Below are 16,268 nucleotides of genomic sequence, written 5' to 3' on the forward strand. Positions count from 1 at the left end.
TGAAGTGCTGGGAGGAACCCACAAGTGTCACAATTGTGGCTTCAGGTACTAAAACAGCATGCCCACAAATTACTAACCCTAACCTATATGTGTTTCTGGAATGTGTGAGGAAACCAGAGTTCCTGTAGGAAAACCATGTGGTCATGGGGAGAATGTACAAATTCTGAGCAGACAGCAGTGATGATTGAATCCTGATCTTCCTATATCTGGCGTTATAAAGTGCTACACTAGCTTTTTCGGACAAATGAGTTACCAGCATATACCAATTTTTACTATTTAAAATGCGACCAGTATTTATTACTTACTTATTATTTATCTATTTATTTATTTTGTTTCCATATTATCATGTATCGCATTATACTGCAACTGCTAAGTTAACAGATTTCATGACACATGCCGGTGATAATAAACCTGATTCTGATTCCGAGTACACTATTTTCTAGTCCCCCTTTTTTCAGGACTTCTTTGCTTCAGTTTATGGTAAGGAATATTTAAAAATATAAAAAGATTTTAAAAATAAAAGTAGTCTATGATTTAACAGTGGAAGGCAGTGATAGGTATAAACTCTAATAGAGGAATGCAGTAATTGATTATAAAGTCCAGAGAAACAATCACGATTAGAGCCTCAATAAGGGATTTGCCAGTGGAAATCCTGAGTATGAAAGTGGCCAATGCAGTCAATACAGATGGTTTAAATTGGCAACTTCAGTGACACAGTCATACTGCTAGGAAATGTAATTTATTATGTCCATCCTTGGTGACCACTCATGTCATTTGTCCATTTCACCCAGATTTCCACTGAATTTGAGAAACCTTAGAAATTCATGGCATTCATTTCTAAGAAATTGTACATTATTCTTCAAAATATGTACTAGTCTTTTTTGAACAATACAGTGTCACATGATAGTTAATACTTTTAAGAGGTATGCAACTTATTTGGAAAGGAAGCAAAGACAAGTGACCTCTATTATTTCATGAACATTAAAAACAGAAATAGGTTTAGGCTTTTGTCCCTTGACTCCTGCTCTACCATTAAATATGATCCTTGCTGCCCATAACACTTTCCTTTGCAATTTAATGTTATTGCAAGACAATTGTAAATGTCAGATAAAATGAAAATCTGAAAACAAAGGATGAATAACTCTCTGCATATTCTGACTGCACATAATCATAAACAAATCCTCTGTGTATTTAAATAATGGTAATAAACATCCTTACCTATGAGATACATGCCAATCCAATCCCCAGCATCTACCTCTTCCTTAATATCCCAGCAGATGATAAGGTCCTGTGACTGGCCAATGGTGTAGCGGGAGCTGCTGACCATCAAGGTGGAACGACTCCCTGAATTCACCAGGTTCGTGTCACTGTTTGCACGTGGAATGGTGACAGCCATGTTGCGGAATTGCTCAGGGTTGTAGCTGTATCTGAGGGGATCTTTGCATCGCCGTCGGCTCTGAGAGTTTCGGGAAGGCGATGCCATGGCTGCCAAACCCAGGAACCTATTCTGGTACAAGTTCTGAAATAATATAAAATGATTGTCAATTCCACATCAGATTTCTGGTGCCAATTAATCATACACAATAACTAAGTTTGTGGTTGAATAAATGAATGACAATAGTATTTATGAAGCATATTCTTCAAAGTTATTATAGTATTCATGGACAGGACTGTGTGCTATAACTTGTTAATAATTCTTCTTTATAAAATGAATGGAAGTGTAACATTCATGAGATATAATGGAATTAGGTAGCATGCTGCTTTAAGCACTGCTCTTGCTAAAGACATACCTTCAAATTAATAATAGTAGCCTAGGTTATTCAGGAAGGTAAAGAGTTAGAACATTTTTAAACTTTTGTACTTTAAACATGCTTAATCCTCTTGTTCACATGCTTGGAGAGTTTTGTTGCGCTTGAAGAAATTCAAATTTATCTACCAAAATCCTACAACATGTTAGAGAAATTTCTGTTGTCATATACACTGGCATCTGTGTTACTATAGGAATTATCTTCCAACGCTACCTGGTTGAAATTATGTTACTTTGGACAGAAATAGGAAATAAACTTGCGCGCACATTTTTGTAAAGTGTAACTATTAACCTTGAAATATTTTAATCATATATTTCTTTTAACCTTTTGAAAATTATTACAAAAAGCAGAAATTGATATAATTGAATCATTTGTAAAATATTTGTACAAATATTTTAAGTTGGTCATTTTTTTTACATCACATTTTCTTCCAAATGGCTTTCAAAATATGGGTTAGCTCACGAAGATAATTGATTAAGATCAGTGCTGATTGGACTTCATGACAGATTAACAACTGGCCCATTTCATAAACACTGCTGAAAAAGAATTGTACACTGTAAATTCATGCTGGCATTTTGCTGTTTCTGTGACAGTTTTAATGGCAGAAATACCTCCTGATGCCTAGAGTCATGTTATGGATCATTAATGAGCTTTTTTCAAGTGACAGATGATGTTAGTTGGACTAGAGAGCTGTCCATGAACATATGCCTTAAACTCTTATGCCAAATTTAATCTTTGTAAGCAAATTGGCATAGGCTCAGATACATCAAAAGATACATATAGATTTATAGCTTCAGTGGATCTCATCTTTCAGTCCTGAAATGTGCCACACTCTTGAGGTTAGTGACGTGTAAAAGTGAAAACAAGTCGTGAAACCAAACACACAATTGTGTCCTCTAATTTAAATCATGTTTTTAAAAGCTTGTCCAATATCGTACTGCTTCTGTTTCTGGCCTTCAAATGTTTCCAACAGAAATAATTCTACAGACAGGTAATGGAAATATCTTGACCAACATTAATTTGAATTTTTGAAAATAAAGAAATTGAAAAGGTGAAAAAAAGAGCAAAAATTAATTAAGGATATGAATGTAGATAAGAGGAAAAAATCCACAGGATATGTAAAATGCAACTTTTTTCTCAGAATGCAACATTTATAAGGCAAGTGATAAGGCAAATTAACCAGTCTAGAATGGTACTATCCAGTCCAAGTAGCCTTGAAGAAGCTATTTCACTGGGCAAAACATTCAGTGAAATCACCTTATTTCCCGTTTCACTTTGGTTTTGAATATATAATAGACTCTTGTGGAGTTGAATGGACCACTGTTTTGAAAGAATATTTCTGTTTATGATGTATGTTCTATTTCTATATATTTGCCAGCTACATTTTTGTTTTGATTAAGTTTCTAAACTTTGCTCAGAGGCTCCATTCTTACCTCACTCCCTGATGGTGCGAAAGTTCCACTGTGGAACAGAACCTTGAGGCCAGAGGTTGATGAACTCGACTCACACAACAGAACTCTGAGTCCTGCCAATACAATCAGCAGGGAGAGAGGTAAGTATGGTGCTTAGACACATTGTAAAATTAGTGTTTTATCACTCTGTGTGTGTGTGTGTGTGTGTGTGTGTGTATATCTGAGTACATGTATGTGCAGGTGGCAATGTTAGATCTATATAGAAAAATAGCCACAGAGTGACTTTGAGCGGTGCAATGGATTAAAACACCGTCCTTGTATTTTTGGGATTCAAGTGGTTATCAGGCTGGTGGAATGAAGGTCTCGCTGCCTGTCAACTGTTACAACTTGAAATGAGCTTGAGTATTTTTAATTAAATACCTTTAAATAATTAAAATAGCAGGCATGAAGCCACAGTATGAAACTAGCTCTAATTTGGCATTCAGTGGCTATATACACTCAGTGTTTATTTGATCCTAGCTATAATTGACGTGGGTGTATTTGACACTGACTTTGGATAACCTAAGTTAAAATTTGTTTCAGCCTCCAGAAATATCATTCCTCAACCTCAAAGATTTTTTTTAAACAGGGTGTATTTTGACTCGAGCATAGGGTAGGCTGTTAGCTTGGTTTTCTCCAATCTAGTTTTTAAATTAATCTTGAACTACAATCTGAATAATAAGAAAAGTACAAAAATATCTTATTTCTAACATCTATTTTTACTCTATATTTTCTGGAGATAAAGATACTCCTTCAATAGATGAATCTCAAAATTATATGGTTTTAATCAGAGAGGCACTGACTAAATTATTTTGATTACACCATATTGTCTCTATTAGCTAAATGAATAATTACAACATATTAAATTGAATCAATTGAATATTGTTCAAAAATACTTATAATTCACAAATATGTGTTGAAAATACAATTTTCCCTAATGTAGCTGAAGTTTAAACATTCATATTTATGTCCTCATCAGCAGTACAAGAAGATTTAATGATGTAATAGAGATTAGATTAAAAGTATTATAAGGTATCACTTTTTTATTTTCTCTTTTAGATTGGCAGGAATATATTGTTTATCAGATTACTGCCCAGGGCTTGGTTAATGTAATGCACTTTCTGGGAAAGCAGGGGGTAGCTAAGCACAGAGGTGTCTGGTGTAAGAGAAATGTCAATGCTTATGTCATCAAGACCAGTGTGTATACATTTCTTTTGGATAATGGGCCCGAATTCTTGATCAGGAGGATGATTGCTTTTATTAGATTCTGACTTTCACTAGTTGATAGAAACATATCACATTAAAATAAATTCTAATGCCATTTATTAATGAACTTATCAGGAATTTAGCCTATTCTAAGTAGCTATTCTGAACAGTTGTGGACTAGGTACTTATCAAGTGAGCTGCTATGTCTTGTATGGTGTCAAATTTATTGAGTGTGATTGAAACAGCACTCGCCCAGATAACACGAAGAATGGGGAAAGAGTGGAAATATCATATTGAGACTGATGATTAGCCATGTATGTACTGAATGACGGAACAGACTCAAAGGGTCAAATGGCCTACTCTTACTCTTACTTTTCTACTTAACCAAGATTTACACATAAGTAATTCACTTTCTGCAATTGCTGCTGATAATGAGGTGGCATTTAGAGTTCAGGTGTGTGGTATTATAAATTATTACTCAGTGAATTTTATTTAGTCAACCTTCATATACTTTATGATTTTGCAGTCTATATATCAGGATAAGGATAGAGTACTGAAAGAAAGGAACGTTTGCCCAGTAATCTATAACAAAGGTCACAGCAAACATTACAGTCTGCAATGGATGAAGAAATTCATTTAAGGCCATCAAGAAACTGCAATACATTGTGGTTAATTCTGCAGAACAGGTTATTCCTCACAGACTGTTCAAGTAACACTGAAAAATAAGGTGGCATGTTTAAATTAAACTTGAGTGTGGTTTGGTAATAAAATTATTCTGAAGAATTCCATTACTAGAGGGGAAAGGATTAGTACTTCAGAATACTAGGTGCTATGAAATTGATATTGGTAGAGCTTGATCATTTAAAATATATCTTAAATTATTGATTAAATAAGAAAGCTGTCTCGGGAATATGAATGAACTGGAAATAGTTATGGGAGGGTGAAGACTTTCTGAGTTTTGCCAATGCCTACTGCAAAAAGGTGGTTTCCAAATTGCAGCAATGTGATTGTGCTCTTTCAGATAAACCTCAGAATATAAAAGATGGTGATAGTTAATGTAAATGCTTCATCAGAAGCTCAATGGCCAATGTGAAACAGCCATTTGGATGAGGAAAATTCCAGTTTCACTCTTTAGTCTGCTACTAAATACACAAGTTTAGTCAAATGCAGCTCTTTTGCATTGCAACGAAATAGAAAAACATTTGAGCTGTAAAGGTAAATGACTACTCAACGTTTCTGCTCTAATTGATAACCTTGTTGAAAAGTGCAAGTAAAACGAAGATCAGTTGTGACATCCCCCAACGCCTACTGGCATTCACCCTTGATTTTCATGCGCAAAGAATTGCCACTTTGACAAAATGCTAGATGATTGAGCACACATTAGCATACCTCAGCAAACTCAAAACTATCAGGAAAAGGAGAAAGCAAATTGGGGAAATATAATGCACTAGCTTATTAATGAAATACTCAAAATGTTAGATAACAAAAAGAGATTTAAAAATGCACAAGTCACAAGTCAACTTATAAACTGAAAGTTTGATCTATATGATTGGTGACAGTCTATATAAATCAAATAAATGATGAAATAACTCTCATCAAAGCTAGCCACAGAAGCAGCATTTCCACTGTTTATACAAAGGTTCTCATGTTTCAATGTTAGAAAAAAATCTGCTAATTAATATTTACTGTATTAATCTCAGATATAAATTAAATAACATTCAACTTATTTAAATTGTAACAGAAAATACTATGACTTGTTAGCTGGTTCTTACAAAAGATGGCTTAAGCAATATTTAAGGAAGATTGAAATAATTTGAACTGATTCCTTCAAGTAATTATTGGGTTTCGGATTTTACATGAATACTTTTTTTTTGTCCATGACCGTAATTTTAAGCAGAAGATTAAACTGTAAACTCAACTGTATCTCAACATAGAAGAAAAAAAAGACTAAAACCAGAAAGAAAGGAACAAGATTTCCTCAAATCCTAAAAAAAATTGCTTTACAGGGCAGATACAGCTTCAGGGCAGAGAGTAAAAATGTTTTTCTTAATGTTTATGCATATAATATATTGGATTAATCTCCTCCAAAGACATAAACTTAAATTAATGGACGTTATACAGGTTGCTTCAAAGTTCATTTGGCAACTAGCAGAGTTTTAAAAATTCTATATAACAGCAAGTTTGTTGCAGACAGCTATCATATCATGAAAATGCTGTCAATGAAGAAGAAGTGCCATGAGTAATATAATAGTCATTCTGGTAACAATAGGTGGCATAACCTTTAAAGTGTGAGTCACTTAGCCGGTTACATCCTAAAGTCACTTAGCTGGTTTCTACATTATTTTGGGGGAACCAACACTTTAAAAACAAATATAACTTTGATGATGTCAGTTAAGGATAAATATTTGCTGGAATGCCAGATAATAATGCAGCTTCTTTTTGATCAGTGCTATAGAATCCTTTATGTAAATTCAGAGTTGTGATTTAGTTCTCTGAGTTTTAATTTAACTCTCCATCCTCCCAACTTACTATATCTCCTCTAGGTGATTCACCTCTCCATCAGGGGGCTCGGAGTGGTTTCCCAGATGGAGAGATACAATCAATTAGAGAAAAATGGTTAGTAAGTCCAGAACGTACAACAATAAAGTAAAAGAACAGCAGGAGTATTCAAAGCTAAATTGTGCCTATTTTAAGGCTAGAAGTATAACTAGTAAAGCTGATAAACTCAAAGCTTTAATTAAAATTTCAATTTCCATAATATTAATTGCGTTTGCCTTAAAGGTTCAGAGGGAGCAGAATTTTTGAGGTGTGTATTTTTGATGCAGTATTTAGATAGACCAATGAGCAAAGGAACATTACTGGACGATAAATTGGGGAATAATGCTGATCAAGTAGAGCAAGTGTTTGGGGGATTATTTTAGAAGCAGTAACTATATCACCATATATTTTAAAGTGGTTCTGAAAAATGATAGGTTTGAACCAGTAATAAAAGTCTTAAATTACTGGAAGGCTATTTTTATTGGGATGGACCGAGCAAAAGTAGACTGGGACCATCTATTTGCAGATAAGTTTGCATCTGCACAGTGAGAAGCATTCAAAGGATAACTCGCAGGGACAACGTGTTCCTGTAAGGATAAAAGCCTGGGGTATAAATACAGGGGACTTTGGATGTTGAGGGATATTGAGGGTTGAATGAAGAGGAGAAAGATAATATATGAGAGGTACAGAGAATTAATGGGAGAGGCCTGTTAACGTATAAAAAGTATAGGAAAGACATTAGGAAGGCAAGAGGGGTTACAAAAATCGCTGGCGGACAGTATTATGGTAAATCTAAAGGCATTCTTGAAATACATTAAGGGTAAAGGAGAGACCAGTGAAAAAGTAGAGTCCATTAAGATCAACAGAGTAATTTGTGCATGGAGCCAGAAGATATAAATAAGGTTCTAAATGAATACTTTTCATTAGTATTCATAAAGGAAACAGACTTTGTGGCTGGAGAATTCAATAAATGGGAAGGTGAGAGTCCAGAGAAGGTCCCCATAAGTAAAGAGAAGGTGCTCAATGCCCCAGCCGACTCAAAGGTGGATAAATCCCTGGACTGAATGGCATTTATCTAATGTGGTTACAGGAGGCGAGAAAAAAGAATGCTGATGCTCTGGCTGACCTTTCTAAACATTTGCTGCACAAAAATAAGGTACTAAATGACTGGAGGGCAACAAAAACAGTCCCCTGTGTTTTTGATGAGGTAACAAATTGCATGAAAGAGTACAGGATAGTAAGTGATTTATATGGACTTAAGTAAAGCCTTTGGTTACTTAAGGTTGTTAGAGCTGGGTGGGAGGGGGAGGGTTGGTGGGAATGAGCTCGCAACACCTATTAAATGCACCCAAAAACATGCATCTCAAATAGCCTTTGACAACCATGTTCAGCTCCTGGCCTTCACGTGTGGCTTAGATACTAAGGCCAGTAGCACCGTCTCTACTCACAGAAGAAGAGGCAAAGGCAGGTTGCTGGCATCTTAAAACCAGTTGATTTGGGCAGATGGAGCTTGGCCACGGTTGGCAGCTCCTCTCAGAGCGGGAAAACTCTTATCTCAAACCTTCACTGCCTTGCAGTTATGGGGAAGGCTTTGGGAGTAACCCCCGAGGAAAACTCTGCAGCCAGAGGCCCCAGGGCTTATGTTTAGTTCAATGCTGACTGGCAACTCCTGTGATGCCACTGGTGCCACATTATATTCTTCTCTGCTGGTCCTTTGGATTCATCAGCTGCGTGGAGAGGGTGTGTCTGCTGCATGGGCAACAGCTTGTTCTCCATATTGTACTGCCCTGGCTTGCAGTTGACAGTTAGGACTCAACATCCTGACCTTGACTACAGAGTAAAGCCTTTGACATAGTTCCACGAGGGGCATTGATTCAAAAGGTCATGAGATCCAGGGTAAGCTGGATCAAAAATTGGTTGGACAATAAGGAAACAGACTTGATGCAGGATCTCAACCCAGACCATTGATTGTCCATTTTCCTCCACAGATACTGTGTGACCCACCAAGCTCCTCCTGTAGCTTGTTTTATGTTCCAGATCCTAGCTTCCGCAGTGTCTGTGTCTCCCACAATGCTGATTGACTCTACAACCTTCAGACAAAAGCACCAGTGACAGTAACAGCTCACTGTGCAAGCCTGGCTTTAAACTCTTGATCTAATATACCCCCTCACAAATTTTTAGGATTTTAGCATTTTGGTGACTTCACCCAACCTTTTAATTCTAGATACTTGCTATTGGTTTTTTCCCTACTACCCAGTCATAAATCTATTTAATATTAATATCAGCCATCATTTTTGCCCGTGAAAGCATTTTATCTTTATGACTCCACAGAAATTTCCAAAGCTACAGAGTAAAGCAGCACGGATAAGTCCGATAAGTCCATACTCAGCCAGCTAATCGCAATATCTTGTGTTTGGCTCATAACCTTCCAAGCCTTTCCCCTCCATGTACCTGTCCGAATGTCTCTTAAATATTGCAAATGTATCCTCAGCACTTCCTCTGGCAGTTCATTCCAGCTACTCCCTACTCTTTGGGTAAAGAAGTTACCTCTCAGGTCCCTTCAATTTCTCCCCTCTTATCTTGTATCTATGTCCTTAGTTTTGGACTCTCCAACACTGGAGAAAAGACCATAACCATCCACCTCATCCATACCCTTCGTGATTTTATAAACTTCTATGAGGATTCTCTTCATTCCCCTGTGTTCCAGGGAATAAATATCCAACATGCCAACCGTTCCCTGTAACTCAGGCCCTCTAGTCCAGGCAGCACCCTCTACACCCTCCCCAGCTTGCCAGTCTCTCCTGCAACAGGGTGACCAAAACTGTACACACTTCTCTAAGTGCAGCCTCAATAGCAACTTACATAACTGCAACATAACGTCTGTACACCTACACTTGATGGCCTGACTGATGAAGTCCAGCATGGCAAATGTATTCTTCACCACCCTGTCTCCTTGCATGGCTACTTTCAATGTGCCATCCACTTGTACTCCTGTGTACCCTTGTATTTAAATATGTTTATTACAGTAAAAGGCTATCTTTTTTTATTATACATTTTAGTATGTATCATGTGTTATAGCTAAATATGTTATTATTGTATATTATTGAAACTTATGAAGTTCTTGGTTGTTATTCCTATTATACAGTATACCCTTAGGATCAAGACTGACTTGTTTCCAATCTACTTCTATGAATTCTGAGGCAGCTGATGAGGCCAGTGTTGATCTGGTGTCTGAAGACTGCTACAGGTGGATCAGGAGCCGTTAAATGATGGTGGGTTTCGTGAGAGGTGAAGGCAGGGTGGGTGCGAGGGAGGTGTTGTTGAGCGGGTAACTTGGAGGCTGCTCTGTTCCTTCCACCATTTCACCCCGTTCCCATATGCTTCCAACAAGACACTTGTTTCTCAGCACTTTCCGGGGTGCCTCCATATTCTGAGCAGTCACGTGCCAAGGGTTCTCAGAAGTAAGTGAGGATATTTTATCGAGAAGGTTTTGTCTTCCTGGAAATGTCTTACTCTTACTGGACGTGGAGTGATGTTCCAGAGTCTATCGGCAGGCAAACAGACAATAGCTTATAAAAGTGAGTAGTAGAGTCCAAGGGCGACTGATGGAAATAATACTGTCGATAAACAAAAGCAAAGTGGGAATAATGTGAGTGGGTGTTTGACTTGGTCAGCCAAAGAGCCTCTTTTCATGCTGTATGCTCTACAATATTATCATGCCAATGAATTTGGCTTATTTACTTATGTATATCTGCAGTGCATTAAGTGCCAGCTACAGGTTATTTAAGAAATTCTGTTCAAAGGGGGATAGTGGCATTTGATACAGATTGAATATTCCCACCTTTCATCGATTTTTATGTCAATGCAGGAGGACATAGTTACCCATCGAATATAAACCAGTTTACAGTACAATCCGCAAAAGTATTCTCTGCAATCTATTCTCCCCAAAATTCATGAAGCTCTTCAAGTCACCTCTAGCATAAGGAGAATTTATACGGGTCAATTAGCTTCCCAACCTGCACATCTTTAGCATAAGGGCAATTTATAAAATATTCTTCACTGTTTCTCTGAGGCTTTTGGGAAGCGGTGGGAACTAGACCCGCTCATAGCATTCCTTGGGACAACAAGCTCCCTACCTTCAGCCAATATGTGTGAAAAAAATGGCTGTATTATTTGGAATGGTGATTGCTAAGAAGTTAATCCCGCAAATGTGGAAAATGGACTCTGTGCCTACGTACGATCTGTGGCTGAGAGAACTGGCAAATACCTCACACTTGGAGACACTGAGACTGTGTAATGAGGACAGAGGGGACATCTTTGAAAGGATATGGGGCCCCGTATTGGGCTTTCTTTCGAGATGAGGACTGAGGTTTTTTGGTGTGGTGCACCTCTGCTGTGTGTGTTTACTTTTGCCTTTATATTTTTCTCCCTTTTGCTGCTCAATATTTAATTTGATTTTGTTATGGTTGTGGTTTTTGTGGATGTGCTGTATTTTTTTTTGTTTGTTTGTAATAAATAAATAAAAATTATTAAATAAAAAAAATTTATAAGGGTCAGTTAGCTTCCCAACCTGCACATCTTTAGGATGAGGAAGGGATCAAGAACATCTGGGAGAACCCCACGCGGTGACAGGGAGAGTGTACAAACCTCACAGAGTCGACACAACAAGGCTAGAACAAGGTCCACGCAACTGTGAGACAACAACACTACAACCTATCTTACTGTCACCTATACAGCTGAAATCAGCATCACTGAGGCATTTATTGGCCTCAGATCTTACAACCCATTTTTAAAGTTGACTGGTTAGCCATTGTCAGAGGTATATGGGAATCCCACAGGGTGGGGCAATATGCATGACGGCCTCAAGCCAGTGTCAACATATAAATCAGGGTCCTGAGAAATACACAAGAATTCCCACCCACCAACCCTTCAACACAACTTTAGAGCAAATTAGTTGGGATGTGAGTAGTATTGTCAAAGGGATACCTAATTATTTCTCTCTGGGCTCCATAAAAGAATCAGAGTCTTTAAGAATTACAACTCCCCCTGAAATCTTGCCTTCCTGTCAACCAACTGACTTTTAGTACACAATGCTTTTCTTAACCTTAAACCCACAAACTGCATTGAAGCATCCATGTAACTCTGAGGCCCACCAATTGTATTTTGAAAATAGCCTGGGCCTCAAAAGAACTCTCAGCCAAAACACTTTATTTATCATCGTTCCATAAGTAATGATTTGGTCCCAAAACAATTCAGACATTGACATTTCCAGTGGGTTAGTTATAAGATGTAGAGAGGAGGCAGTTTTGATATGGCATTGCTGTTCGGATATTTCTTCATCTCTCCAAATTTATCCCCTTTTCTCCTGATGCTAAAGCTATCAAAACATTTGTAAATAATAAATCTTTACACATGGTTGAGGAATGAGCTCTAACAGAATACTAATTGATTACCCCCATCATGGCAGGGTAATGGCCAAGGCAAATCTTCTCATCACAGAAGTCCCTAACGATTCTGGTTACTAGACAGCAATGGGCCTGATTTTTGCCTTTTGTAGTTCACGGGGTGAAAGGTCAACTTTATAGGCTCTACTAAATCAACAAAAAGCATTTCCGTATCATTAAATCTTCCCCAGCAGAACTATTCGGGATTCTTACAGAAAAATTTAAGAAATGCTTCCATATCCAGGTGCTATTGACAACGGGGTTGGTTCTTAGAGATTAGAGAGCTAAAGAAGAAAATGCTGTACAAGCCATTGAGTTATGATTTAAATCCAGTTGTCATGAGTCCTGATTTTTCATTTTGCTACTTCAACATTATTGTAACCCACTATTCATTTTGAAATATTTTAAATCTGAAGTACAGTTCATTTTCATCCTACTGTTTGCTGTTCATCCCTCTTAAACTTATCATTTTCTAATCAAATATCCAATTACTCTTCCAAAACAATTTATAGATTCTGATTCAGCAACAATTCAACCAGGAACTTATCGCCACTTTTTCCTAGATAGTATCATTCTGCTTCTCATCTAAAGTTCCTCCCTTCTTGTAATTGCCAATTCAGAATTGGCCACTACACTTACATATTTATCCTCTGTTCGGGCAACTTGCATTAAGTGTGCAATGCTTTGGTAATACTGAACAAAGGCAGTATACATGCAGCATCACCTGTGATTAGTAGAACCACAGCCTCTCACTGAATCCTGATCTCTAATGATGTCTATGTGTAGTTTTCATATTCTCCCCTGTGCTCATGTGGGTTTTACCTTGGTGCTTTAATTTCGAAGGATTGGTAGTTTAATTGGCCACTGTTAATTGCCCCTAATGTGCAGGTAAGGGGTAGAATTTGGGGCAATTAATGAGAATGCAGAGGAAGTAAATGGGATTTGTGTAGGATTAGTGTAAATGGGTTGGCATTCCAGATTGAATGACTCTAAAACCACAACAACGGTAAACAAAATCAAGAAAACACTAAAGGGTAGAGAACTATGAATAGAACATCAAAAGAAATAATAATTGAGAGTTTGAACCTGAAAAGATGAGAACCACAGGAAGTGTGGAAAACAGCTTAGATAACTGTTACAGCTTGTCTGTGTACTGAGTGAATGCAGACTAATCAGATTACCCTGCGGTTAGATGATTGGAACAATCTTTGCTGTGAAGTCTGCATGGATGGAAAGGGAGATGCAGCCTCACCAAACCCAGAGCTAAAATGTTTTATAATTTTGTCAAACAAACCATCATAATTAATTCAATTACAGGCGAAAGGTATGCACAACATTATACATAGAATATAATCTATTATTGTTCTGGGCAGTGAAGTAGTTCTGACTGCCTGTGCACAGTAATATTTCCAGCGCATGCTTCTTAACTATTTAGTGGCTAGGACTGTTAAAATTCACGAGGAAGATGAATGATACATTAGGTTATAAATTGTTAACTTTCAGATTTATATATTTTTGTGTTATCTTATGTCAGGGGTCAGAGCATAACCTTGCACATAGGGCACACATGGTAGTGTAGCCGTTAGTGTGATGCTATCACTGCTTGGAGCGTTGAAGTTAGGGGTTCAATCCAGGCATCCTCTGAAAGGAGACTCTGTACGTCCTGCTTGTGGAGTGCGTGGCTTTTCTCCGGGCCCTCCAGTTTCCTCCCATAGTCCAAAGATGTTCTGTGTAGGTTAATTGTTCATTGTAAATTGTCACGAGATTGGATTATCATTAAATCAGATTTGTCAGGGAGTTGCTGGACAGTGCAGCTCGAAGGACCAGAAGGACTATTCTGCACTGTATCTCTAAGCAAATAAAAATAAATATGTTGTTACACATAAGGTGTTTGAACACACTCTAGATTAGGTTTAGAAAAAAAACCTCCTAGCTGTTTTAAGTTTAGACTTTGAAATATGAACAACTGGTATCATTTCCTTGATTATTCATGGAAATAAAAGTCAATTAAAAATGATCCAATTACGAGAATAGCATTACTCTGAGATTGCACCTCTTTACAAAAGTTGAGGAATTGATGTCCTGGCTTCTACACAAGCAATGAATGGCAGCATAGTGACGTCATAAATGCTTAAACAAACTAAAACTTAAACAAGAAATTAGGCAGCACTGTGGAAAAGCTAGTGGAGCAACTGCCAAACAGCTCTGGAGACCTACAATAGGTTCAAACCTGACCACAGGTGCTTCCTGCATGGGTTTTGACCATTCTTCCTGTGGCTGTATGGGTTTCCTCAGGGTGCTCTGATTGCCTCCCACATATCAGAACCCCTTGAGCCCCTGCCAGTCAATGCGATCATGACTAATCTATGTTGGCCGCAACTCCACTTCCACTCCACTTCAGCATAACCCTCAAATGCTCAATCTTTAAAACCCGTCTCCATCTTCACAACATCTCAACATCTATTCATTTATTTCTTTAAAAGTATCCAGCGATGCTCATACTCACTAATTGATTGGCAAAGCTTCATGATATTAATGAAATACATGCATTAGCAGGCAAAAGTGTTTCTTTATATTTTTAATGAAATGAAAGTTGGTCTTGTTGCAAATGCATGTAATATTTTCAGAAATAAAGGAGCGAATAAATCGATTGATCCTTGCTTGGATTTTATTAGCTCAAATTGCAATAACTCAGAGACTCTGTCATATGATCTCACCTTCCACGATATTTGATCTTTGAGCATAATCTATTGACACTTTAACTTTTCTATTTTTACTATATTACATGCATTGACTATGTGAGTCCAGCTTAGTGAACAGCCATTTTCAGATCACTCTGACGTGATGAAGATTTGAGTGTTTCCATAAGGAAACATGAGAAATATTTGAAACAAATATTCTTAAATGTACCTACCTGTGACGTGGGTACCTTTAAATATCATTAAGCTTTAATTGCAAACAAAACTTTACCAGCAAGTTCTTAGCTTCTGAAGGTGCATTCCATTGTCAATGAAGGTGAATGTGTAATGGATAGTGATGAGTGACAAAAACAGGAAAAAAACACTAACCTTAACACTACACAGATGTAGCAGCATAATGACTCACTAACTGCAAGCACATCAAATCCTGGGAAAAGGTTAATGAAATTACTTAGCATTGATTCCTTAGCACAAATAGTAGTCAATACATTTATTAGCAAATTCAAGCACAGATTTGTAGTATACAGAACATCTTTTCAATGAATAAACAATAAAATTTACTCTCAAATTCCACACTGCAGCCATTACATATTTTCATAAGAATATCACTTAGTCTTTTCCTACAGGTGCAGCAGGTTATATAATTGAATAATAGATTTTGTGCATTCAGATTGTCACCAAAATATTTAATCATAAATATAAAATAAAACTACTGTGAAGCTGAATTATAACATATTTATGTAATAGCCCATACTACTGCAGATGTTCTGCAGGGTGGTGTCCTATTCACTTCTTTGGGAGCTTATTAATGAATATCCCTCCATTATAAAAGTCCGTAGCAGAGATGCTTGCTCCTTTCTGGGTGAAGAAATTTCTCCATCTGGGACGTTTCTTCTTGCCGTTACTACCATCAGGAGAAGGCGCAGGAATCTAAATCCCGCACTCAACATTTTAAAAACAGTTTCTTCCCCTCCGCCATCAGATTTCTGAGTTTTGTCTTTCACATTATTTACTTATTTTTGCAACAATATTTCTTTATGTTTGGCACTGTTCTGCTCCTGCAAAACAACATATTTTGCAACAAATGTCACTGATAGTAATCCAGATTCTGATTCTTCTTCT

At 37.3% G+C, this 16,268-nt stretch overlaps 1 protein-coding gene across 1 annotated transcript in view; it reads right to left on the reverse strand.

Moving 5' to 3' along the window:
* Window positions 1–16,268, reverse strand: part of LOC140195398 (E3 ubiquitin-protein ligase HECW1-like) — a 409,392-nt gene that overhangs the window by 323,252 nt on the left and 69,872 nt on the right. Inside the window, exon 2 of the mRNA XM_072253630.1 lies at window positions 1,219–1,519. Within this exon, the coding sequence (XP_072109731.1) occupies window positions 1,219–1,519 (301 nt within the window). The remainder of the gene's footprint in view (window positions 1–1,218; window positions 1,520–16,268) is intronic.

This window comes from Mobula birostris, chromosome 3 (assembly GCF_030028105.1).
Source record: "Mobula birostris isolate sMobBir1 chromosome 3, sMobBir1.hap1, whole genome shotgun sequence".
Lineage (NCBI taxonomy): Eukaryota > Metazoa > Chordata > Chondrichthyes > Myliobatiformes > Myliobatidae > Mobula > Mobula birostris.